Raw genomic sequence first — 26,393 nt, 5'->3', positions numbered from 1 at the left:
GCCTCATAATGGCTTTATTGTGCCACTTAATGACGGATATTTCAAGCCATAAGTGCAATGTTTCCATTTTGAATTCTATTGATATTGAAAAGATAACTGCTGAACACAAATTATTATTCAACACAAAGAGAATATACATGTAGTTCAACACTTACAGTAAGAGCTGAATGGATAGTCTTTGACTTCAAATGCCTTTCACGCACAGTCACTCTGTGTGGTGAATTCTACGAACTGCATTGTTATGCATGATAACTCTTGTGTATTGGATAATGTGTCCTATACATTATTTACCTCATATGCAGACCGATAACTTACTGCACTGTCACTGCAGTTACAATCCATGCATATCGTATCGCTCTCATGTGAAAACATTGTTCTGGTTTTCAAAAGCAGCCGTTTTCCGCTTTAGGAACAGTGAATACTTCGGTCTAAGTGATAAATTCAAAAATCACACATTTTGGAGATACATGGTTTTCACTGGACAGCAACAATATGCAGCATCTAGACTTAGGTTCAAGCATCTATATGAAAAGAGCTTTTTCAAAACTATAAATGAATGTGGCTGGCTAATAGAACATGTAGTGTAGCTGGACGGCCGTAAGCAGACATCAAACATCAAACCATCTTTATTCTAAGAGTGGCACCACGTATACTTTATTTTCAGGCCTTATTACCATACATTATGTATAGTACCATAGATAAAACCAAGAAATAAATAGTGTGTAATACTACGGTAGCACATTAAGAAGGACATACGTTAACATGATACAGGTATAGTCTACACCATTACTGGATAGGTATATTAAAAGGTCAGATGTTATACTTCCTCCGCCAGTATCCGTGCACATGCATGACAGTTGGTCCGCATGTCCTCCGAGTTTGCCTATAGCAAAATATAACATCAGGTCACATTGATTTGGCATATAACTATTATAATCCAGTCATCGCTTATAGTTAAACTGTGTTAATCCACGATGAGCTGTTTCCATAAACTCATAACTATCAATAACAACTACTGTTTCACTTAAAATTATGTCTTAAAGTATTTGCCACAGTTTCGAATCGTTTTGGCGTTCTTATTCAAGCAGCCATAAAATCTCAAGGAAAATGTTCAGCACTGAATCGCACAAAAATTAAATAATGTTCCCCTATCCTGTAAATAAAACAGTCCAGCAGCTAAACTGTGAAAGTGGACACTTCCACGTCGATACAGAAACATGTTTATGACAGTTCCCAAGCATTCCTTTCCTCCGTAGTTTGTCCGGTCCAAAAACTGACTCCTTATGTCGAACTGTAGTAGAAATGCCAACAGTTCTCTTTGTGTGTGTGAATAGTTATTCTGTCCGGAAGGAACATGGCCACTTGGACTCAAAACCTTTTGAACCTGTGCAACAAACAGAGTCTGTCGCAGTCTGCCCACAGAAAAAGTCCTGCACTCGCCAGTGGCCTGTTAGCTTTAATGGTGGCACAGGTTACTTCGCTTCTAGCCGTCTAGAGGTTTCCCCAGGTACACCATGGTGACTTCAGTGTTGCCATATACTGCAGAGACAGCAGGGAACAGGCAGGCTTTGGGCAGTCCACGAAATGCTATTCCAAGAAACTCAAAACCCCTCTCGAAGGCTAATGTCTTGTCATCCATGTCTAGAATCACTCGTATTCTCTCCCCGATCTGTGGACAAACGCAATCACACATTGCTGGATTACAAAAATGCTAAATAACTTATACGTTTTTAAATAAGCAATCATATCTTCAAATTTGTTTTTTACGTATTGGGCAATTCATTCCACACATTATTTTTTGGATTACCTCAAATCTGAGGAGGGCAGACATAACATTCAGCTTTGATTCCTACCTGATATTTTGGCGCATTGTTACACTGGGGGAAATTTCCATTAACTTCCCCGTTATGAAGCAGGTTGTTGTCGACGAGGTTCCAGCCCCAGCTCTGGTCATCGCTGCCCAGCAGGGCCACGTAGCCCTGGCACTGCATGGATGCCCGCTTCGTGGCGAGGCCTATCACTGCCACGGTGCCAAGAGGGCCTTCCCACCAGATCTCCCAGGCGTGCCTTCCTTCCGAAAAGCCAATTTTGCCACGTGCACCATCCGTGCTCTGGGCAATAGGGTTGCGGTGCAGGGTGAAGCCGTTCTTCTTCACGTAAACATTGCGGGAGCAGTCGTGGGAGCTCAGAGCGTGTTGAAAGGCCTTGAGCTGTAAAGGACGAATGGACAAGGACAAGGACAACGGACATTTAGGTATGAAATATCCTGTTGTTAGAAATTTCATAACGTCATATTGTGGAAGTGTTGCTACAAGGTGTGACATGCAGGACATAATGTGTTGCACCAGTCAAGCTTCTGTGAGGTCTTTTACATATACTGTTATAAGTAAATGATTATGACTGCTATTATCATTTGAAATAATTATATCACTATGTTAAAATTAAAGACTCATTTTATAAAAGATATTTAGCAGAATTACTTCTGCTACAAGTGTTCACTCAGTTTTTGGTTTGGCATTTCAAAGTACAGCATGTGATCTAGGGACCTCCAAGGTCCCTTGAGGATGTTCAAATGATGGAAAATGAAGGATAACTTCATACAAACAGTCCCATTCAGACACTGCTCTGAAGATGGGTTTAACTTCCGGTGGTCCTATTATCTCCTTGCAGAAAGTGTACAGCTGTGCAATAACAGTTACCTGACTATAGGGCTCTGTAATACAATAAGGCCTAATGTGAGCTGATGACAACAAAACAACACATGCATTAGCCTGTTAAATCCCTACACCAAGCCCCATTCAAGATTATGCCCATTTAATTCCTGTTTTTCGACTTTGTATATGTTTATTACAGATTGGGTATGAATTACTAAAGTGTTCTGACTTATACTATTGTAGTTTATGATTCTATGCTGTATTTATCACATTATCAGTTACGTCACGTGGAGATGTTTAAGGAGTTTCTCATTAATCAAGGTTCTCCCAACCCCAGAGAGCAGCACTGGTAAACATACTTTCCCCTTGTAGGTAGGCAGGTTGCACAGGATATCAGAACGCAGAGCTTCATCGCTCAAGGACCGGTTGGAGAGGCTGCGCCACACCTCGCTGTTTTCATCCGCCAGGATATTGTTCCAATGCCAGCAGACCAATGAGCAACACATCAAGTCGGATAGGTCCAAATAAGAAAAAACATGCTCCAGGACCCGAGCTGGCAACCTCCCGGCCACCCCTGCGCTCCCCCCTGCTGCAGCAGCGTAGGGAGAGCCGGCGGAGCTGCAACTGGCTGCCGCTGCTGCGCCCTGACAGGAGGAGCCTCCACCTCCACCGGCCGCTCCAGACATTATACCCCTGCTCTTTACCGACGACACCAGTCGAGCGAATAGTTTCACCTTACACCGTAGAATGATTCCTAACAGAGGATCGATAGTAACATTTTACCTATAATATCACATATAGGTCGCACTGAAACCACAACAGTATGGACCCTCTTCCCAGTTCAATGGCTGAATAGAAACGATGCGTCAAGGTCCTTGAAGAGCAAATACACATTCCCTGTCATAGGCTACCCCTGGTAGAGATAAATACATACATTCATTTGTAGAATCGTTGCTCGCATTAAGTGTTAACAAAAACCGTCCCAATGCAGAATTTATAAGTTGCCAGAGAAAGGGAAGCGCTTGCACAAATATAATATGTTTTACCGTCTGCAAGGACCAATGAGCAGCCATAAGAATCAGTAACAATGTTGCAGTGATAGGATATCGAACATTACGTTACATTATTGCATTGATGTCGAAGTGTAGCGACCGTGTAGCAACAAAAAGCACCATAAAGGAACTATTATTAAAAAAAGAACGGCATTGTTATATAATAAATCTTTTTTTCTGGCCTGTCACGGCTTTTTATTATTTTATTTATACGAATTCATGTTCGTTTTTAAAGAGCGTGCTTGTATTGAGAAAATAATTATTTCGTGTTTAAAGACGAATAAAAATACCCACATAATCATAATAATATTGTTTACCTGATAAAAGCAGAATAGCTTATATTTATAGACCACGTGACGCTACACGGAAGTGACGCGAGTGCTGAAAAGAGTTCAGTTAAAGCATCTGAGAGCAAAACAGCAGCTAAGCTAAAAATACATTCAATCACCAGAGGACTCAAAGGAAGGGACCAACAGACGGACAGAGCAGTTAACAGTAAGTGGGGTATCATCTAGATACGACGCCGTGTGTGTTATCGGTAGTGTTGGGACGGACGTTACTGCAGAGCACAGCTGTCTGTCTGTCTGGCTGTCTGTCTGCCTCCCTCCTCTGCTATGCGGCCTGTTGACAAGCTGCCCCCATCTGACTGCTGTCCGGGGACAGTCCGGTGTTTTTGCGCGGTCAGGCAGGTGATTAGCAGGTCGGTCCGTACATCGGTACCATCCTTCAAAGGCAAACATGCTAAGCTAACGGCGGGTCATGCAGCTAATGAGGCTGGTGAGCCGCGAGGGCTAATGATAACAAAGCGCCGCTCCGTTCACCTTTCCAAATTCTTCTACTTAAAGGTTGCCATCTTTATTTTTTTTGCAGGCAACATTAGTCACCTGAAAACACTCGGAACACCTTTTTATTATTAATGCATACTGGGAACAAGCTTACGTGCATGCAGATGTTTTTTAAGAAGCTACTTATTAGCCTAAATTGCGTCACACTGTTCTTTTTTTTTTTTTTTTGGTTTGTTTGTTTTGCCGCAAAATACTAAAATCTTAAATAGTTCACGATTTTGGATGTAGGCTATTTTATTTATTATTATTAATTATAAAATGAGACGATGAAGATTTGTTAAAGACAGCCAGGTTAGGTTTTGCTCCGTGGTCTATAAATATAATTATAATTAAGTAAGACTATAAAATAGATTGGTTTGTAGTTCTTTCTCCATTACTGCATGATGATGCTGCTGATATGTTAATATTTTACTCACTAGTGCTGTCCTATTTTAAACTTTACCTCAAAATCAAATGAAGTCGTGCGTTTCTCCCACTGCTTAAATTGTCCTTGAACTAGCAGACTTGTAAAAGTGATGTAATGGTATTTGGACCCCCGCTAGAGGGCGTCACAGAGAAACACAAACAGCTGTGCACAGGCTTTTGTGCTTTTTTTTTTTTTTTTTAAACTATTGAGCACAAAGTGGAGCAGAAGTCAGGCTTCATCTGGTAATGGCATTGAGAAAGTTGTAAAACTGCTGCAACACAAATCCATAATATGAATGAATAACATATACGGTTAAATTACAACTTTTCTATACATTGTAGTACAAAATTGAAATTACACTGAGCGTTAAATGGAGAAACACAAAAACAGGAAGCTTTTTAAGGGATGGAAGTGCTCATACTTAGTCAAGACATGGAGAGATATGTAAAACAAAAAATTCAAGCAGTGCAGAAGTCTAGTAGGCAGGCGGGCCCGGTTAAATTATGCATATTATTTAAATCAGCCCCACAAAATGTTGGAATTCCACTCGCAGCTGGACAGTACTTGAAAGATAAATCAACCTGTTGTGACAATGACAACTATGACTAAGCAAGGTCATCTTATAAGTCAGTGGCAGCCCTCACTGTTTTCCTCACCAGATAATTTCATACCCACAATACATTTTTTTTGTTGCCTTGTGTATGCTAATTTGTCAATAATACCCATATTTGGACCAGTTGTCTGGCACTGTGATCCACCGGCAGCATCAGGGGAATGTCAACATTTCAGCATGATTTTGCGCTTATTTTACAGCCAGAGATACGGTATAATAGGATGCCTGGTTGGTGGACAGCTGTCAGTTGACACCTGGGTCTCTGCTAGATTTACCCACATGATCTCTGTCTTTTCATTTTGTTTTTTCTTAATTAAATGTTTGAAACTCATATGATCTACGCTTCTTTCATTGCAGCATCTGTGAATAGACCTCCATTATGAATCCAGTGTACAGCCCGGGACCAACAGGGGTCCCCTTTACCAATACTAAGGGTTTAGGCTACCCAGGTAATTTCATGTGTTGGTGTTTAAAGGTTTAAGAAATATCCCCAAAAGATATCCTGAACTCATTCAAATTGAATTGTTTTGTTCTCTTTTTGGTCATTGTAGCTGGATTCCCTGTTGGCTATGCTACAGCTGCGCCAGCATACAATCCCAATATCTATGCAGGAGCGAACGCAGCCTTCCCCAGTGGTAAGAATGTTTTAGACTACGGGTTTGAACTGTGTATGGCATTAGCTAATGGAGATTTTACAAGTCTGTGCTGTAGCAAGGATTTCAACACCTCTTCAGTTTGTATGTAGGCCAACATTTCAGTCTGCAGACCTTTCTCAAGATGCGTTTAGTAACCACCAATGTGCAACACTTCTGCATATTTCTTCATCACCCCCCACTGATTTTAAAGAGACTGTACATTGAATAATCAGCAGCACTAACTGAACGTGTCTTCTGTCCCACCCAGGCTACGCTCCAGGCACTCCTTTCAAAATGTCCTGCTCTCCCAACACTGGGAATGTGCCACCATACTCCTCCTCACCCAACCCCTACCATGCTGCGGTTTACCCGGTCAGGAGCACCTACCCCCAACAGAACCCCTATGCACAGGTCAGTGCAATAGTGTGGCTGAAGGATGACAGATTTTGTCTCTTGCATTAAAGTGTTATCTAGAGGATAGGATAGGATGGTGCTATAATTAAAGGTCCAAATGTTAAACTGTGACGTCATAACAGTGTCTTTACTGATATAGCTGTTTAAACTTGTTGGCAAAGTCCTGTTTAGTTTAATGTCTTGAACTATAACGTGCTGTTTTGTCCTTCTGTGATCCAGGCACTAATACCTTCACAACAACAGGGCACTTATTACACACAGCCGCTGTATGCTGCGCCGCCTCATGTTATCCATCACACTACAGTGGTCCAGCCCAATGGGATGCCTGCAGCCATGTATGCCCCGCCCATGCATGCTCAACGCCAAAACAGTGTGGCCATGGGGATGGTAGCCGGCACCACCATGGCCATGTCAGCCGGTAAGCGGCGGTTTCTATTTAATTATTTATCAGTATCTACATTTGAAGTTATACCTCACTTCTCTGGAACGTATACTGGCTTTAACGATCTGTAAATCTGGGCCAGTTCTTTGTTGTGAAAGTGTTTGTATCATATTTGTGTTCCCAGGAACTTTGTTGACAACTCCTTCACCAGCGTCTGTTGCCCCCCACCAAGTCACTATGCCCACATATCGGCCTCCTGGCACACCCAGCTACAGCTATGTGCCCCCCCAGTGGTGAAGAGAGGGAAGCGTGAGTATGATGTTTTTTGGCAGGGCTGAATATCAGTCTGATATGGGCTCAAGACTTTCACAGGCTTCTAACGTGTATTTTATATCAACACGCCACCTTATCACTTTATATTCTGTTCTCTAAAAATCTTCATTTAAAACACATGTTTTTATATTTCTGCATGTTGTTCTCTCTGCAGGCCAGAAGATGGTAGATATGCATTCACACTCTACTCTAGTGTTTTTTGCTATTGGTGAGGACCTGCCCTGCCAGTGTCTGCAACCATACTCTTCTTCCAGCATAATGTGAATCTAAAACCCAACTACATAGAGGCCCATTTGGATAGGAGGGGGTGAAGAATAGGCCCATCCCCATGACCCCTCTCAATGGAATAAGGCTGCATTCCATGTTACACCCCAGCGTCAGCACCTCTACAATCTGCTGCATATCTCACATCTAACAGCAATGCCTCCATGCAAACTTTTTTGTGGGTTACCATGCAGGTTTTTATAGCTTAAAGTGGTGAAAAAGGGAATTTGGAATAGTTATTTTTTTGTTTCTTTTAATTTGGGGGATACATATGATGTTGAATGCATGTGTATATATAGATATATGAAGTAATGCTAGCGCAATCTACCTGCTGTGACAGATGCAAAATCAACAAAAGGCACACATCCAAAGGAACTAAAAAAAGTAATAATCTGCAATGCTGAATCACCAGTGATCATGTCTTACATGTGAAAGAAGAAAAGACGAGAAACGTTTATTCATGCAAAAACATACCTGCACAAACAAGTGCAGCGCAAACTACTCTTTTCACTGCTTTGTGTTTTTGTAAGTGGAGCTAGGTTTTTATTATTTCTCTCAGTGGATGCAGTGTATACATTTTGTCTTACCATTTTGTATTTTAGGAAGATGGGGTTTGCGCCTCTGACCGATGGCCATTCCAACACTTAATAAGAGTGTTTTATTTATCCTTCTCTGTCACACCTTTTTAGGAAAAGCGTATCAACTTTTCCACAGGTGTGAAGCAGCTTCTGTTTCCTGCTTTTTGGGTGATATCAATGTTCAAACTATTCACTTATTTTAGCTTGAAGCATTCTCGGTGGGGAACAAGTAGAGTAAGTTGTTGGAAATCATTTGCACCCATTTAAGAGTTAAGGGAGTGGAGGTATAGGAACAGTGTCGTGTGTGTGAGTGTATGTGTGTGAATAAAAGCTGATTAAAATAGAAACCATTAAAAATGGTGCCATATAGTGCGACACGCCGGAAATATTCAGCCTACATCTCACAATAATCAATTTGCTCTTAGGTAGGTCTGAAGCACTACATTATTCCAGTATATCACTGCTAACTGTGGACATGTTAGGAAAACATGATATCGTTAAACTCCATTTGTGAATAGCACTAGTCAAGGAAGGCACTAATCGAAAACCAGTAAAGATATCTGACCTTTTACATTGCTCGCTGTTTTACCTCAAGGTTTTAGGCTAACCCACCAATATCACTGTTTCAGACATGCTTTTCTATGTTGCCTCAGTTAAATACTCTGTTTTGTAAATGTTATTTTTGTGATTTTGGTTCTTGTTTTGTATTCTAAAGACCAAAAATAAAACAAATATAAGGATAATCTTTGCTTCCTGTTCTGTCGTGTTGTGTTTTTGGCCCTCAACTGTACCTGGGGGATAGTTTTATATATTGTTAAGAGCTAGGCAACGCAAGTTTATTTATATAGCACATGCAACAACAAGGTAATTCAAAGTGCTTTACATACAACATAAAAAAAGAGTTGTAGATAATAGCTTGCCTGAAAGACTGGGCACAGGAAAATGTATTTAGATGAGTAATTACACAATCTCATTCATAAACTATATTGTTAGCCAGACAGGTGGTTTGTAATCAATCTTTAATATGTAGACAACTGATAGATTGCATGTGCGGCTAATAAAAATGGAGGTCAACTATGTTTCCCTCATTTATAGGAAATCTTCCCCACATCCAAATTAGGCCCTATATTCCCTCGTGATCTAGTCTCACAATTTTAGGAAATTGTGTTTGTGGTAAAGCTGTGTGCAAGTGAGGGGAAACTGGTTTAAATCTGAGCTCAATCGTTTTCTCTCCTTTGTTTATGAATTAAAAATAAGTCTGTGTGTGGGTAGTAGTGTGTAGAAGAAGAATTCCTTTATTAGTCCCGCAATGGGGAAATTCAATTTTTTTCACTCTATTATTGTTATTCATGTTACACACACACACACATGCACAGACAGGACCCATATACATGCAATTAATGGAGAGATGTGAGAGCGAGGGGGCTGCCAGTGACCGGCGCCCCGAGCAGTTGGGGGTTCGGTGCCTTGCTCAACAGCACCTCGACAGTGCCCAGGAGATGAACTGGCACCTCTCCAGCCACCAGTCCACACTCCATTCATGGTTCACACCTATGGACTGAGCTACTGTAGTAATTCTTTAATTTTCTTTGTAGGGTAACTTTTCTAATACTTTTTTAAAATCTGAAAACACATTCAATTCAATTCAATTTAATTTAATTTACAGTGCCAAATCATAACAAAGGTTATCTCAGGACACTTTACAGACTAGGTATAGACCACACTCTATGACTTAAAATGCAGGTGAAATGCTTAATTGTATTATTAATCCGAGGGACCACATGTTTGTTTTTTTTTGCTTGTTTTTTAATTATTTTTGTTTTTTAAGAAGGGACAATGCACATTAACAAGAGCAATGTCACACATGTAAATGTGCCAGATTTAGCCATACAGGCTAATTTTCATCTGAAGTCCCTGGCAGGTTGAAAGAACACAGACACGCTCCCATTAAAATACTGGGGCTGTAATGGCAGAATCAGCTCTACCTAATGTAAAAATATCTAATTATGCCCAAACTGCACAGAATCACTGTTCAGTTGTAGTAGCAGGTGTGAACAGGAGGGGGCGTCGCAGGCGGAAGTCCGCGGTAGACGATTCCAGAACAGCAGCAGAAGAAGACTCCGCGGCATTAAATAGGGCCCGCGAATTTGGATTTTGTTTTGGAGTAACAAACATGGCGGCGTCGCACTCATGGATGTTATATTAACACATAAAGCTGCCAATACCTTACCCTATACACCTCTGCTTGTTCCCTGGACTCGTTGGCGTAAGTCTTAATTTTGAAAGCCGAAGTTGTCGCTAATTTAACGTTTTCTAACGGCTGTTAGCATGTTTTTAACGTCAACGTATACGGTTAAGTGAAGTTTAATTTGACTGTGGGGAAATGTAAAGACGGTTTAAGTTGTGTGGTGTCTCTTATTCAAATATCTCAGTAGCGAGGAGTGGACGTTTAGCTTTAACGTTAGCCGTTAAGCTTTAAGTCGTTATTTTAAATGTTCTCCGGTTATTGTAGGTTTGACTTTGGGTAAGGTGACATTTTTGGGTCAGAGGCGTAAAAACCTCCAAAACATGACCTTTATTATGTCAGTTTGATATTCAACATTCATTTGATATTCAGAAAAAAATCTGCATTTAAACCATTTAATTCCTCATGTATCACAAGGCTTGTTGAATGAAATATATTTTTTATTATTTTATTTTTATGATTTCTAACCTGTTGATTTCAAACCACTTTGGCTTTTGCCTGTGAGCAAATTTTGCCAGAGTTTTATTTTTCTATTTTTTTTTTTTGTACAAAACTTGCATCTATTATTCCTCCTCTTTGACCTGTGGATGTCAACGCACTTTTGCAACATAAGGACTAATATTACTCATGTATCACAAGGCTTGTTTTTGATTAAAATATATTTTTTATGATTTTTAACCTGCAGCTTTCAAACCACCTTGGTGAGCAAATTTTGCCTGTGCTTTTATTTTATTTATTTATTTATTTTTTTTTTTACAAAACTTGCATCTATTATGCTTCATTATCTTTGACGTGTGGATGTCAACGCACTTTTGTAACATAAAGACTAATATTACTCATGTATCACAAAGCTTGTTTTTGAATAAAATCTATTTTTTTATGATTTTTGACCTGGAGATTTCAAACTGCTTTGGCCTGTGAGTAGTAGTGTGTGCAACTATGAGTCATTTGGTCAACATTTACATTTTTTAATTTTTTCCTATATTCCATTTTCGGATCTTTCAGTCGCAGTGAAAGCTGGGGTCATTTCCGGGGGCAGTAGTAGCCAGGGACAGGTCACTGAAACCGGGGACGTCTGGTCACCCTAACTTTGGGTTATAAGTTAATACAAAAGAGATACAAACTGGTCCACTTTTATGAGTTTGTCGCATACTGTATAGTAGTTAACGTTGGTATTTGACATTGAGAGACCAACATGTAAGTGCACTAAATCATAATACCGAATTATGTGATAAAGATGCGTCTTTCCAGGTAGTTTTGGAGGATGAGCAGCCCAGGACAGAGCAGTGGGACACCCACCACTAACCTCTTTGATGATTTATGGAGGCAGCTGGGAGAGTGCCACCAGAAGGCCCTTCAAGGTAACCATGATGGCTTTTATCTAGCCTAGACATAAAGTGAATTTCCTTAATGGCTTCATCTACGTATAAACTGCAGTCTGTCACTAAAATGTAATCTATTTAGGTTTTTATTGCATTGTGTTTTGCACGCGTCAACACTGCGTTTGTTGCCGTTTATAGAACTGGAGGCAAAAGTGAGCAAGTTGAAAAAGGACCGCTGTTTGTGAGTATACTATGTCACTAACTTTTAAACATAAGGATGGTTTTAATAACATTATTTTTGACCCAAATCATTCGTGAGTGTTTGAATGTAGTCTTGTCTCCATTATTTACCTCACTTTATTTGTTTTCCTACAGAGATGCTCAGAGACTTGAGGTGTTCTACAGTCGCACCCAGCAGCTGAAGGAGCAAAACAAAACCCTGCAGCATACCATAAGTCTCCTGGAGGAAAAGTAACTTCCCACCACAGCAGGTTCATTTTCTTAAAGACGATATGTAACAAAGACCAGCAACTTTTTCCCTGTTTCCAGGTTCCATGCAGGAGAGTGTGATCGATGTGCCATCTTAGAGGAAAACCTGAAAAATAACCAGGATCAGAATTTGTGCCTCATCGCCAAACTGAGTGAGTTTACTCATTATTCTTATTATTCCATTGTCAGATAGAGGTGATGAACTGCAGTTAACAACCCTCCCTGTTGTAAAAATAATAATTCTTCTATGTTATGCTTACGGGTTAGGTTCAGGGCTGATATGGGCAAACTTTGAAGGTCATTCTGGTAAAGTAGATCGTTTAAACTCTCTCTCTCATATGGAAGGCAAGGCAAGGCAACTTTATTTGTATAGCACTTTTCATACACAAGGCAGACTTAAAGTGCTGCACAGGTAGGAAAACATTTGGTCAAAACAGGTTAGGTCAGAAAGTGGTTGATTTCTGATGGAAATTAGGACCTTAACTGACCCTTTTTAATTTTTAACATGTAACCTATATCAAGTTTTCTCAGGTTTGTCATTTTAGCCATGCTAGCAGCATCACTCCAGAGACGGCGGTTGGTCTACCATTTTGGTCCAGACTGAAATATTCCAACAGCTGTTGAATAAATTGCCACAACATTTTAAGTAGACACACATGGTGTCTAGAGGATGTATCCTAATGACTTTGGTCATACCCTGACTTTTTCTGTAGCACCACCAGCAAGTATCCTGAGAAATAGCTCAACATATGTGATGTAGCGTGTGTGAAATACTTTGTGTGTCGTTTGTTCCCCCAGAGAGTGAAAGAAACGGCCTTGAGTATGAAAATCGAAAACTATATGCTGAACTGCAAACATTAAAGATGTCTGGGTAAGCTCTTTAGTGTGTTCAATGGAATTTTCGATATTTAATCGGCTGTTTGTTTTTTTTGTTTTGTTTTTTTGTTCTATAAAAAAAAAGCTAAAGTGACTTTAAATACTGTAGAACTTCCAAATCATATGGCTTTGATTTCAAGTCAGGTTTCAAGCGTCCTCTGTGCATCTGTATGCGAAGACAGGTTTATAGCTCCAGTTTAGTTTTTAGGCTGTGGTGGAAGTTTCGGTTCCCAGTTAAACATTGCAGGTGCTTTCTTTGATCAGTTCAGAGCCCCAGCAGGCCTCTTCCCCGGAACAAGAAGAAGGCATCATCCCAGATTCACCAGTCCTGCCAGGCTCGCTGCCTGTGGCAAACAAACTGAAGAAACGGAAAAATACTGACAGAATGAAGTATGTTCGCTATGCAGAGCTACCTCTACCACAGTGTAACAACACGCTCTTCAACGGTCAGTCTGCTTTTAAGTAACTTTCAGACCTTTAATGCCCTTTTTTGTTGTCTTAATAACCTGTTTGGTCAACTCTTCTAATGTGGTCTGTTGCCTTTTTGTTTTTTTAAAGTACTGGATAAGGAGCCTGTTGACGCTGCAAAGAATCCTGGGAGGACTCAAGTGCTTGTACCCAACACATGTGAATTGGACGCACCCCAAATCTCAAGTATGACTTAATCCACTCCTATTATATCACCAGTATTTTAGTATTAAGAAGACTAGTTCTTCAGTCCTCAGTTAGCAATGGGCAATATTTATCTACACAAACTCACCCATCATATCAGCCTAATTCACACGGTGGGGCTGCAAGAGGCGTTGCTGTGGAAGTCACCCTAAAGTCTCAGATTAGATTCTCTCTACTCAGAGAAAAGTAAAATACAAACTGCCTCCTACTACATACCAGTCCATGTGAAATGAAGCAGCATAGATTGCCAGAAGTGGTAGATGTAATTATACATTTTGCATTTTTAAAAAAAATCTTGTCTGACATGATTTTTGGGAAGTGAAGATTGAGCATTTTCAGTTGCCATGTGTGATTGTGAGATGTGTAAAAGTGTTGGGTTTCATTTCAGATGATGGAAACCTAAATCCGGAAGAGGCTATAGCAGAAACCTGTGGCCTTGAACTTACTGAGAAGCCTAACATGGTAGGTAGAAGGTTCACCGTGTGAACTGAATGGTTCTATCTTCAAACTAATGTAGCTCTTTGGATTGATTTTGTCTGTAATTTCTGTCCTTGTTATATTTTCTCAGAAAACTGTGACAGCTGCAGGCCAGAAAAGCAAGGCAAAGTCTACCTGGAAGTTTGGCGTTAGTTTAAAGTAAGGATGGCAACAGTCTGGACATTTTTTTGCTGAATACCTTGGTTGTATCATGAGTTTTAAATGTATATTTAGACTTCAATTCAATTCAAATTCAAAAAACTTTATTTTTCCCCGGGGGGCAATTCAGGGCACACAGAGCAGCAAATAACGACAGCGCAACTATACAAAACATTTTAACCTAACAACAAGAATAAATTGTAAAAGATTAAGGGTCAGGATGTTAGTGTTTTAGTACAGGTTAGAATCCAGTCAGAGTTAGATAGGGAGAACATCGTTGGCGTGAGATGTAGAAAGACATGAGTGTATCAGATGTAAGCAGACATGTGAACAGGTGTATATAATGTAAACAATGTAAACATGCAGTAGACTGTTGAAACAGGTATGAACAAAACTGTAGTGCAGAAAAGATATAAGTGGACAGTGATCGGATTCAGATGAGGTCTGACATGATACATGTGTGTAATGAGCAGACGTAAACAGAACTATAGTGCAGTAATAGAGTATAAATATAATATATAACTATAAGCTATGTGCAGATAATAAATAATAAAGTGATAGACTTGTCACAAACACTGTAGCAGACAACAATACATGATGTTATCCCCCAACCCCTTAAAACTCCATGAATTCTCTTTAAAGGTCCCATATTGTAAAAAGTGAGATTTCCATGTCTTTCTTTATTGTAAAGCAGGTGGAGGTGCGACAAATAATGTGAAAGTATCGAACCATTTAATCCACAGAGAAAGGCACACAGCCCGTATTCAGAAACTGTGCCTTTTAAACGAGCCATCAGGACGTCTGTACAGTTGTGATGTCACAACTATACTACAGTGTATACATAAGTAGGAAGTGTCGCTATAGTGCCGTTACAGTCATTCCCCGGCTGCAGTGGTGGCACAGACTACACACATCCTGTAATAGAAACCCAAAATGCAAGTATGAACCTGTAAATTAGCATAATATGGGACCTTTTTAAAGCAACAAATTTACAACAACCTTACAGTACTATACAACCTATTTTTTTTTTTAAAGGTTTCAATTTCACCCGTTTCCTGATTATTTTTGACTGTATTCTAGCAAAAAAACAAACATTCCAATAACATCTGAACTTGTTTCCCTGCTTTAAGACCATACCCCTCGTCTTCATCCACGCTGCATCACAGTCCAGACTCGACCACAGAAAGGTCCCCATCACTGCTCTCAAGTTTCAAAAGGTTCTCGGAGGATGGCTCCGTTAACAAGGCAAAGCGAAAGAAGGAGGAGAGTGAACCAGAGGCGCGAGAGAAGGACAAACAAGGAATCCAGGAAGGACAGGACGAACCGAAGGACGGCAAACACATAAAACCTGAACTGGTCAAACGAACCTCCGCAACTTTAAACAATCGAAGCTTCAAGAAGGAGGACAGCAAGGTTAGGGATGTGCCCAGAAGGCTTGTATGAATGTGTGTGTTGGGGAAAGCAGCATGTCAGATAGCAAGACAATTTGAAGCAGTATGTTTGTCCTGACCTTCATATAAACATACTTTGATCCACCATTTCTGAGACACTTCTTACATCTATAAAAGTGCCTATGATATAATATATAAGCGATATAATACAATTCCTCCATATGTTTTAAAATGCCATGTGATTCTTCTAATATTTAACAGGTGCAGTCAACACAAACAGGGCTTTCCAACCAAAGCCCTGCTTTCAAGAAGCCAAATGCTAAAGAAGCAAACGAGGACGGTGTCGGCTGGAAAGGCACACGTATAGGAAAAGATGGTGAGCTTTCTGTCCGGTTGCAGGCAGAATGTGTTGTGCCTGACGAGCTTTGCACTACATGTCATTTTCTGTTTGCTTATTGCTCAATACATTTTTTATAATCAGTTGGCTAAACTGTGGCCAATGCTAACTCTGCTTTCCCAGAGGAAAGGAGGTACAAAGTGGAGCCCACATGGAGCATTGACCCCGCGCTCGCCCTGTCCATGTACGACAGTGAGTGGAGAGCAGACGAGGTACAGTCACTGGGGTTCTGTGCCTTGTTTTAGCAGCCAAACTGTATCATGCTGAACAGAAATGCATTTTATTTTATGTTCATTCAACTTGGATTGTTTTTTTTAACTTTTAATTTCATTTAGCAAATACCAGAGAGCATCTACCTTTGACAACTGTTTCTGTTCAGAGACACATGTCAGGATTGTTTTGACTACTTAAAAACATGAATCTTTGGACTTGTTCATCTGCAAATATTGGATAGTTGGTGTCCCTACCAGGCTGTATATGTGCATATCTGTTTATATTTCAGCCAAAGGAGGAGGAGGAAGAAGAAGAAGTAGAAGATGATGATGATGATGAGCGTCATGGAGAATTGGTAGATACCGACCGCACTTGGGTCAGTCACAGCTTACTCCAGTGTCGGGGAGAAAATGCCCAGGACAGGAGGGACCGCGTGTCTGGTGAATAATTAAAGTTGTGGTGAACTGCTGCTTTTTAGAATGAATGCTTCCTAAAATGCTTTGACTGACTGAGGTTAAAGACAAGTTGATTGGTTTTATCTGCAGCAGTTAATATAATTTTGTCAAATGTGTTGTAACGCAGATTTTAACAAGATGTGTCTGCTCTTTTAGGACTGGGCAAGAAAGCAAATGACAGTTTGGATATGATGTTTGAGACGACAGCTGACGTGGAGTACAAGTCCTACAACTGTTCGCACTTAGGTCAGAGCCAGCCCTGTGCTGATGAAGATGATGACGGTGATCATAAAGAAGAGGAAGAGGAGGATGATGGTAGGCTATTTGGCTTGGATAAACTTTTTGTCATCGTGTAATTTGACCAGTGTTTCGTTTGACGCTGGTTCTAAAATTTGACTTCATGTCCTTGTTTCAATCTCCACGATCAACAAGATCCTCATGAAAACACTATGAGCCAAATAAACAGGCGCAAAGCACAGTAAGAAACACTTAATACTCCATGTTGTCATCCTTTGGGGTGTTTTATGCAGAAAAGTGAAAAGATAGATTCCAGTTTTGCATTGTCGATTTCCCACAACCAACATTTTCTCTCTTTGGATTAGACCTCCAACATTTGCACACGTGGCCGTCGTGCGCAAGAAAGACGAGAGAAGAAAACTGAAGGGCACTACCTGCAAGGAATGTGAGATTGTAAGTATTTTGATGATAAAGTCAAAGTCACACTGACTGTGAATGTTTTATCACAGACCCTGCTCTAAGGGTGTTTTTTTTCCCAACAGTATTACGCCCATCTACCAGAGGACGAAAAGCAGAAAAAGCTGTCCGCGTGCTCCAGGCACCGGTTTCTGTATATTCCTCCTTGTACTCCTGAAAACTTCTGGGAAGTTGGTTTCCCATCAACTCAAACGTGCATTGAAAGAGGTAATTCACTGGTTGTTGTTTTTTTTTGCTTTTTAGTGAAACCCTCCGTGTTGGTAAAGCATGAGCAGAACATGGTAACACATCTCCCTGCGGGGATCCATTAACGGTCATTCTCACAATGTCTTCATTGTTGCATACATGTACTAAGATGCCGTTTTCTTTATAGGTTATATCAAGGAAGAGAAAACCCCCCAGGCACGTACTCGGAGAAGACAACCATTCAATGCTTTATTCTCCCCGAAGCAGAACCAGCAGGAAAGCTAAAAAAATATATATATTTTTATTTTTTTCTCAATACAAGTACTGTTTGACATTCGCAGAGAAGAAGTTCAGTATATGAAGAAGTGTTAGATTTGCCCTGAGTACACTGAAGCTCTGTATTATACAGTGACCTTATTTAGAACGTTGACTGCTTGTCATCTGTTTTTTCTGTTTTTTAAGTTAATAATGTCGGTGTGTTGTCCGCATGTATAGACGGAATGGTTTGTGTTAAGCTTTTCCTGATGGTGAGTTTGCTTGGGGTGTGTTTGGACGAATAAAAGAGTTATTCAATCAACAAGAAATCCACTTGGCTTTACCTCATTAAATGGTGCAACTCTTTATTCAGTGATTTTAAAGGTCTCACATAATGTTCATTTTCAGGGTCAAACTTGTATTTTGACTTTCTAAAAGAACATTTTTAGCTTTAGAGTTAAAAATCGCATTTTTGTCTTACTGTCGGTCTTAAACACTGGAAATCAAAATTGGAGAATGATTATGAATACTTGATTCATTTTGATATACTGTTGTTTTTTTATTGTACAGAATTCAAGACCTGACAGCTTGTTTAAAGGCACAGTTTGGCCTCTGCGGCTTGAGCGTTTTGATACATTCACAGTATTTGTGAAGCAACTCGAAAGACGGAAATCTTACTTTTACAAAATGGTACCTTTTTAATAGGCTAATAAATGTCGCTTTGTTTACACACAGCAAGCACACTATGTACTCAAAGATCATTTTATTTGGTCAGCTGATTGTCAGCGCAGCGATGAGAAATTACAAAAATGTGAAAAAATACATATTCTGAAAAATCTTTATGAAGTGCAAGTTGTGGCTTAATCCAAAGAGCTGCGACTTTCTCATCCCAGTCGGGTGTCTCTCTCAGAATACACCAGCAGGGCCTCTCCGACATGACTGACGACCACACTGCAACCACACAAAATCATAGGAATCATTTATGGTTTGATAATAACTCATCTGCATAATAAAGTACCTAAAATGAGCCGGTGATGTGCTTACCAAATAAGAGATGGAGTGTTGACGTCCATGTAGAAAATGAACGGGGAGAGGGACATGGCGGTAATCTGGAAGGAAAGAGAAGCGCAACAATCCGTACGTCAGGTGGGCAGTAGGTCATGAGTTCCTTTGAAGTGCATGTTTCCTAATAAACCTAAATTTAAAAGAAAATACACAATCACCTTGGACAAAAAAATCCAGACCCCAAAGTGCTCGAGGGACAATCCGCTTTTTAGTTTGACTGTGGCCAGCAGCAACAAGAACCCCAGCAGTGCACTGTGAAATGACACCGAGGTGAGTTCTCATGTTGAAAGCAGACAATATAACACAAAGTTAGTTACACAATTAGACATCCCCATCATTAGAAAAGAAGTGTCACGGCTTCCCTGCCAGAGGAGTTCCTGACATAGAAGTACTTTGTAGTCTTGTTAATAATAAAACCTTTCCAGATCCTCTGAGCTTCTCTCCTCTCTGTCTGTATCGTTCCTGTCTCATCAATGCATGTTACTAATTCAACTTCTTCCCCGGAGTTGTTTGTTCTTTGTCGTCTCGCAGGTCTCTGCTGACCGTGGTGGTGCCTGCTGCCGTGGTCCCGCATGACGCTTCCTGCTACTATTATAATCTATAACCTTAGCTGTGCTTGTTTCTACTATTCTGCTGTATTAACTGCCATAACATATAAGTCATATTCACATTACTATAGATATTATTATAGTTACTGGAAGTGTGTCTGTCTCTGTCATTGTGTCTGTCATTGTCTCTCTCTCTGTCCATCTGTCTGTCTTTTCTCTCTTTCTCTCTCCTTTTCTTCCTCCCCAACCGCTCAAGACAGATGTCTGTCCTCCACAGAGCTGGGTCTGTCTGACGTTCCTGCCTGTTATAGTGAAGGTTTTCAACGCCACTGTGTGCATCAGATTGCTTTTACTCATGGGGGAATTGTTGGGTCTATGTAAATCATAAATAAGTCATAGAGTGTGGTCTTTACCTACTCTGTAAAGTGTCCTGAGATAACTTTGTTATGATTTGGCACTATAAATAAAATTGAATTGTTTATATAGAAACGTGTTATTAGGACTCTGTAGATACAGATCCACTTGAACCATGTATCTGTAGGCCTCCACATGCTCTAGTTAACGGTTCGTGTTGTGCACTTCTCTGATAATCCCGCACAGTCACATTGACAGTCTGGGCTCCGCGCCAAGTGACAACTGGCACCTACAGCATGTTCTATTTTGACCCTGGATAAAGTATAATAAAGTGACGCTGCTTCTCACAACCTAGACCAGGGGTAGGCAATTCCGGTCCTGGAGAGTCACTGTCCTGCAGGTTTTAGGTTTCTCCCTACCCTCACACACCTGAGTCTAACAAGAATCAAACTGTGACAGGCATCAGCTGCTTGATAACAAGCACATCTTTAGAATCAGGTGTGTTGGAGCAGAGAGAAACCTAAAACATGCAGGACAGTGGCTCTCCAGGACCGGAACTGCCCACCCCTGACCTAGACGATTATTTGGCTGAGCCGATGTTCGTACTGAAACTGTTACGGTGGCTCTATTCAGTAAACAGTGGTTACCAACAAAACCCTGTTTCCTCTCACCTGGCACAGCAACCACAGTGAAATGTGTAGGACTGAAGGGAGGGGAACTCCATGGCGCCCGTGAGGTCACCTGTAGAGGGACAATGCGCTAATAACTCTAGGAACAAAATCTACATTAGGTTATTGCGACTTTCGTAGCATTTACGAACACAACAAATATGCGACACAAGCGTATGGTCATCCATACCTGAGGGGTGAGCGGCAATGGCCAGCAGCAGTACACTGTTATGGAAACGCAGGGAAAGCGGTTAGTTACTGAGAATATCTGATGTTGCATTCTTATTATCCATCTTTATGAATCACTGTAGCGTTTCCGTATGTACAAGCAAATACCTTTTACAATCGCTCTATTCAAAGAGGTTATCAGGAGGTAATTAAAATTCTGAATGGTTGGCTCTACCTCGAACCTTTCTGCTGCAGCATTTCCTGATTATAGTGACTCATCATGCTCCTTCTAGAGCTCCAGGGAAAGCAATAAACATTAGCCATCTGCATGTTTCATCAAATTTGTGAACCTGAAAGGCAGTTAGCTTGTCAGATGAAATCGGTTTATTATTATTATTATTATGGCTTAGATTTATAGAGCGTCTTTCTCAGTGCTCATGGCACTTTACAGAGTCCAGGTTCCATTCATTCACACGGACACACATGGTCAATATTATTGTCTATTGAGAAATAAATGATTGCTACGAACATTTGAGACATTGTAAAACCTTCCATCCGCACATGAAACTGGGTTTATTATCTGATCCGGTCGTTCAGAATAATTTATTCTCACCTGAACAAGTAGTTGATGCACTGCTGTTCAAGGTCACTACGATGAAAATGGCACAAAAAGAGTGTCTTTAGTGGTGTGTTTAAGTTACAAGCGTGTGAAAAGTACAGTGTTTTTTCATTTGGTTCCAAGAGCAGAGAGTAGATTAATAACTTGGTGTTCGATAAGGATCAGACGCACGAATAAGAAACACTCTCTTCATGCAAAGTCGTTTCTGCGTTTATGCTTCGTCATGCTTCCACTTACCTCAAATTACTGGATTTGTAGTGAACTTGAAACGCTCTGTATGCACCTGAAAGATGACACGATATTCTTATTACACTCTCAGGCCTTACTGTTTATCACGACACTTTCAATTACCTGGGGTGTCCCTCAAGGCTCTAACCTCGGGCTGCTGTTCTTCTCTTTATGTAACTCCTAAACAATCCTGGTTAATAGTGTAGCATCTCTGTACGTCAGACTTACCGACACAGAGCAGATGACCGGCAGCCCAAAGGTAACTAGTGAGGTCAAACTGCAAAACAGGCATACATGAGTTTATTTGGTGTGGCAAAGGACCCCAAAACAATGGTCTTCTTCGTCTCAAGTATAAATTATATTATTGTAATAAAATAAACCCCACTTTTTGATGATAATGAAGGATTACCTGAGGATCATGGAGGGGGAGGTTGACGGCTGAGAGCAGCATGAAGCATATGCTACGAGAAAAGGAAGCACATTTAAAGACAGTGATGTAAAAAGGGATTGTTTCATCTTTGGACTTTAGAGTATAATCTTGGTTTTATATATTACTGTTGCTGATCCCGAGCTAAACCTGTTTAATTGTTTACCTTTATCAACATCGCCACCATTATTATTACAAATCAGTAATTATGCTCCTTTAATGGGAGAACCAACGTGTTGAAATTGAACCGGCAATGAGTTGCATTGATACAACTCACCGCACCTCTCTACCCACTAATGTAAAACTAGAGAACAGCAGCAATACTTTAAACAAAGGACTCAAACAATGGCTAAAATCCAAACAATGGCTAAAATCAACAGTGCTCACATGAATAGCTCTTAACTGCTTGATTGCTTGATCATGTTGCCTTTGCTTTGTAGCTTATGTATTTACCTAAAGTGGGAAAATGTTGCATTTGGTTTTTATTTTTTATTCATTTGTTTGTTATTTGTTTGTTTATTTAGGGGGGGGGGATCTTTCCTTTCTTTCTATTTTAATTGTTTTATCCTTCAAAAGCCGCCTGTGGACAAGTGTTGCGCATAAGCACGTGTGCTAAAACACTCCAACAATGCATCTGGTTTGTCCAATTGCTATGTCCACATAAAAAAAATATTTAATAATAATAATAATTATAATTCCATCTGTGGAAGGGAAAAGTAGAAAAGCCCAAACCTGATCAATTTCAGCCATTGTGTCTTCTGTCGATAAAAAGAGAGATTACAACCCATTTTACAGAGTGGAACGCATCATAGTGACGGTTAAAGCTTGTACAACGTGGAGTGTACGGCCAAGGTCATAAAGCAGTGGTGCATCTGCCTCCTTTGTCCTCCATTTCCTTCCAGTCGATCAAATGAGAGGGAGAAGGACATAATTGTACATCTCCACACACAGCAGGCGGTGCAGGCACGTACCTCTCTCTGGACAACCTTCAGGATTACGTAACTGACAACATGAGAGGAATTCTGAAGAGTGAAGAAAAGAGGAATGTCCTGGACAGAGAAAAAGAAAAGGCTTTCAGATAGATCCCACTCGCTGAGCGACACGATTGCTTAGAACGGGTGTAATTGCAAAGATAGTGCATGTATAAGGGGGAAGGTTGTATGACATACTATGCTCGATAAGGCCCTGGAACCAGCATATATGTTCCCCACGAACAGGAGGGAGCCCGGAAGCCAGGAAAGAGCTGCCGATCTGTAACGCAACAAATACGCTCTTAGAAGAAGAAGAATTACTTTATTACTTTTTTCAATATTATTATTCATGTTATACACACACAGGCCCGAAATACACACACATGCACAGACAGGACCTATATACATGCAATTAATGGAGAGATGTCAGAGAGAGGGGGCTGCCAATGGATCGGCGCCCCGAGCAGTTGGGGGTTCGGTGCCTTGCTCAACAGCATCTCTGCAGTGCCCAGGAGATGAACTGGCACCTCTCCAGCCACCAGTCCACACTCCATTTAATGTCCACACCGGGACTCGAACCGGCAGCCCTCCGGTTCCCAGTCGAGTCACCTATACTTGCAAATACACAGGTTTATTTGCAGCATGAATCTTATATTAGTGAAGTACCTGGTGATGCGGCTCATTTCCACCCAACCAAACTTCCCAGAGAGTAGAAGCAGTGCAGCTCCGATAAATGTCTGCCATCTGGAAACACAAATATATAATAATATATAAATACATTTTTCCACGTTAAGGAACACACACAGCAGGTTTTTAATGTATAGGATGCACATGAGAGGCCGTTTTAATCAAGATACAGATTGAAATTGTTTAAGAATTACACACTTTTTTAAGAATTATGAACTACATGTGTTTCTCTTAACACTTGAAAGTGGCCTTAAAGGTCAGCATTTGACCAATTTACTCTATTTGTTGATGTTTGTAAGTGCATGCACACACATTGTAAAGACCGTGACAGGACAGAAGAGAGGTTCCACTTAAACCTTCACTTACTCACCCTTGGAATAAGGTTGGATATGTGAATTTTAACACTGACAGGACAAACTGGAAAGAAAAAAGGAGGAAATATAATTCAGGTCATGGGATTATCATGAGAAACAAAGCTGTGTGGTAACTTTTACATCATATATTCTGACACTGGGAGATGTTCCACCCCTCCAACCAAACTCCATTCAAAATTCTGCAAATCAAGTGTTTTCATAAGATATCTGCAATGCCACTTATCTGGTATAACACAACTGTGTATGCATTAGGATGGGTGGGATCCACACTTCGATTCGGCTACTTTTACACTATAGTTGTACACCCAACATGCTGTGTTTACAACTTCCTTTCCTGCGACTGTTATCTACCAAAATAAGAGTCGAGACTGTGTTAGTAGTCTTTGAAGGGGTCGCAGTAACTCGAGAAGCGTCTTAAATCGTGTTTACTTATTGGTTATGCTTGGTGATGAGGGTTACATTGCAATTTTCACGGGAATAAGTCACAGATACAAAAAAAAAAAATATCTGGAGGACTGGTTATGAATTAAATCGCTGGATAAAAGTCACAGTTTTAGTTTTCTTTTTAAAATTGTATTTATTTTTTTAACTCGGCTGAGGGATAATGTAGTAATAATGGAGTTAAAGCCCAAACACGTCGTCTCACACTCACCTTATTTGTGAAATATGATACAACGAAAACGAGGCTAAAAGCGAGGCCGGTGAGGTGTCTTCTCCACTGCATGTTGACCCGCAGACGCACCGCAGCGGGGACATGACTCCGGGCAGAAAGACTCTAATACATGGAGCCTGTTTTAAAGGGTTTCAAACTAGCGACGCTAAGAGATCAGGGAACTTCCCTCACTGTCCCCGACGACACGTCAAGACGCTGGGAGACAAAGATCGTCTATGTCTAGGGTGATCGCTCACTGGCACAATGTGCGTCTTTTCTCATTTTCTGGACACCATTTAGACTTAGACTTAGACAAACTTTATTGTCATTCACACACATTTTTTTCATGTATACAAACGAAATTCCGTTGCAAGGCTCCAGAAACCACCAAAAAATATACAATATAAAAGGTAAATATAAAATATAAAAGGAGGCAAGATATAGACATATCTACAACAAATAAAATATAAAATAGAATATAAAATAAAATAAAATATAAAATAAAATAAGATATAATATAGCATCTAAGTTGACAGAGTTGACAGCTGTTTGAAGTGAGTATTAGCAGTAGAATATGAAGTATAAATAATAAATAAACAGTGAACAGTGAATATAAACAGAGAGTAACAGAATGGAATGAGGTAGTGCAAAGTGTCTAAGTAAAGTGACGCAGTGTCCAGTAAAGTTTGGTATGAAAACAAACATATCAATAATGTATTTACTGTGATACATATGTCGGTCATGTACAGTTAGAAAGTATGGACTATAAAGCCCTTATATCAAATATTTTGGTGTCAATACGTGTATACCAGGATCTGTATGGAGGCATAGAAGAGGTAAAATGATTGGTTTATTAATGTAAAAGTTGATCTACAGACATTTCGTCACCAGCTGATTGGATAATCACTTAATTGAAGATGTGTAATGAAATGGGATTGGGATGGGATTACATATAAAGTCAATGCAAAGACGGGAATTTGCGGTGGTTTACGCAAATGTGGAATTCACTGCAATTATGTGTTAGGCTACTTAATATAGATTTGAATATAATAAGTATAATCAACTTTATTTGTATAACACCTATCGTACACAAACGTAGCTCAAAGTGATTTACAAGTCAAACGAGTAAAGGGCGGAAGATTTAAGCAAGTTAAAATACATTTTAAAGGAGTAAAATAACAAACAGCTAAAGCATTAAAGTTAAACTGTTATAATGGATATGCATTTGTAGGATTTATTTGGGGCTTGGCTGGGTAAAACAATTTATTGTGAGGCCTGGGAAATGGTTAACATAATCAATGGAAAAGAAAATGAATCCATAATAGTAATCATTAATTGTGAGTAAGCAAAAGAAACTCTTGCTTAAAGACAGTTTATCCTAGTTAGTAAAACATGGATTGATTTGGACCTTGTAGTGGTTTAAGTCCACTTGCCCTATAGCGGGTTTAATCCCATTTCATTACAAATCTTCAATTAAGTGATTATCCAATCAGCTGGTGACGAAATGTCTGTTGATCAACTTTTACATTAATAAACCAATCATATTAGGTGTGACAGATAACTTCCATTTTTTTTGAGTTCATCTAATGCTAGATTATTTTCAGT

At 40.1% G+C, this 26,393-nt stretch overlaps 4 protein-coding genes across 4 annotated transcripts; 2 read left to right on the top strand and 2 right to left on the bottom strand.

The window, feature by feature from the left end:
• Positions 1-931: 931 nt before the first annotated feature.
• Positions 932-3,472, bottom strand: fbxo45 (F-box protein 45). The gene is made up of 3 exons (XM_083936016.1): positions 3,014-3,472; positions 1,854-2,210; positions 932-1,669 (listed from the first exon to the last, which is right to left on the bottom strand). Exons 1-3 carry the CDS (start codon positions 3,338-3,340, stop codon positions 1,484-1,486), a joined length of 870 nt encoding a protein of 289 aa, XP_083792142.1. The 5' UTR covers positions 3,341-3,472; the 3' UTR covers positions 932-1,483.
• Positions 3,473-4,077: 605 nt separating this feature from the next.
• fam168b (family with sequence similarity 168 member B) lies at positions 4,078-8,903 on the top strand. The gene is made up of 7 exons (XM_083936427.1): positions 4,078-4,201; positions 5,928-6,019; positions 6,122-6,205; positions 6,474-6,616; positions 6,839-7,037; positions 7,186-7,310; positions 7,489-8,903. The coding sequence occupies exons 2-6, from the start codon at positions 5,950-5,952 to the stop codon at positions 7,296-7,298; spliced, it is 609 nt and encodes a 202-aa protein (XP_083792553.1). The 5' UTR covers positions 4,078-4,201; positions 5,928-5,949; the 3' UTR covers positions 7,299-7,310; positions 7,489-8,903.
• Positions 8,904-11,685: 2,782 nt separating this feature from the next.
• On the top strand, positions 11,686-18,057 carry rbbp8 (retinoblastoma binding protein 8; the record flags this gene model as incomplete). The annotated part of the gene is made up of 18 exons (XM_083936412.1): positions 11,686-11,782; positions 11,942-11,984; positions 12,119-12,214; positions 12,293-12,384; positions 13,031-13,103; positions 13,373-13,554; positions 13,667-13,762; positions 14,169-14,242; positions 14,349-14,416; positions 15,547-15,829; positions 16,069-16,183; positions 16,328-16,416; positions 16,707-16,857; positions 17,029-17,187; positions 17,305-17,350; positions 17,475-17,562; positions 17,652-17,793; positions 17,960-18,057. 18 exons carry the CDS (start codon positions 11,686-11,688, stop codon positions 18,055-18,057), a joined length of 1,992 nt encoding a protein of 663 aa, XP_083792538.1.
• A 796-nt stretch (positions 18,058-18,853) lies between these two features.
• Positions 18,854-24,972, bottom strand: tmem241 (transmembrane protein 241). Its single transcript, XM_083936312.1, has 15 exons — positions 24,789-24,972; positions 24,133-24,179; positions 23,742-23,819; positions 23,274-23,355; positions 23,076-23,153; positions 22,837-22,862; positions 22,087-22,138; positions 21,906-21,954; positions 21,687-21,732; positions 21,444-21,479; positions 20,853-20,887; positions 20,666-20,735; positions 19,251-19,344; positions 19,072-19,136; positions 18,854-18,978 (listed from the first exon to the last, which is right to left on the bottom strand). The coding sequence occupies exons 1-15, from the start codon at positions 24,858-24,860 to the stop codon at positions 18,912-18,914; spliced, it is 897 nt and encodes a 298-aa protein (XP_083792438.1). The 5' UTR covers positions 24,861-24,972; the 3' UTR covers positions 18,854-18,911.
• Positions 24,973-26,393: the final 1,421 nt, after the last annotated feature.

The sequence above is a fragment of the Echiichthys vipera genome (assembly GCF_963691815.1).
Source record: "Echiichthys vipera genome assembly, chromosome: 21".
Taxonomy (NCBI): Eukaryota; Metazoa; Chordata; class Actinopteri; order Perciformes; family Trachinidae; genus Echiichthys; species Echiichthys vipera.
This window is presented reverse-complemented; position numbering and strand designations above follow the sequence as displayed.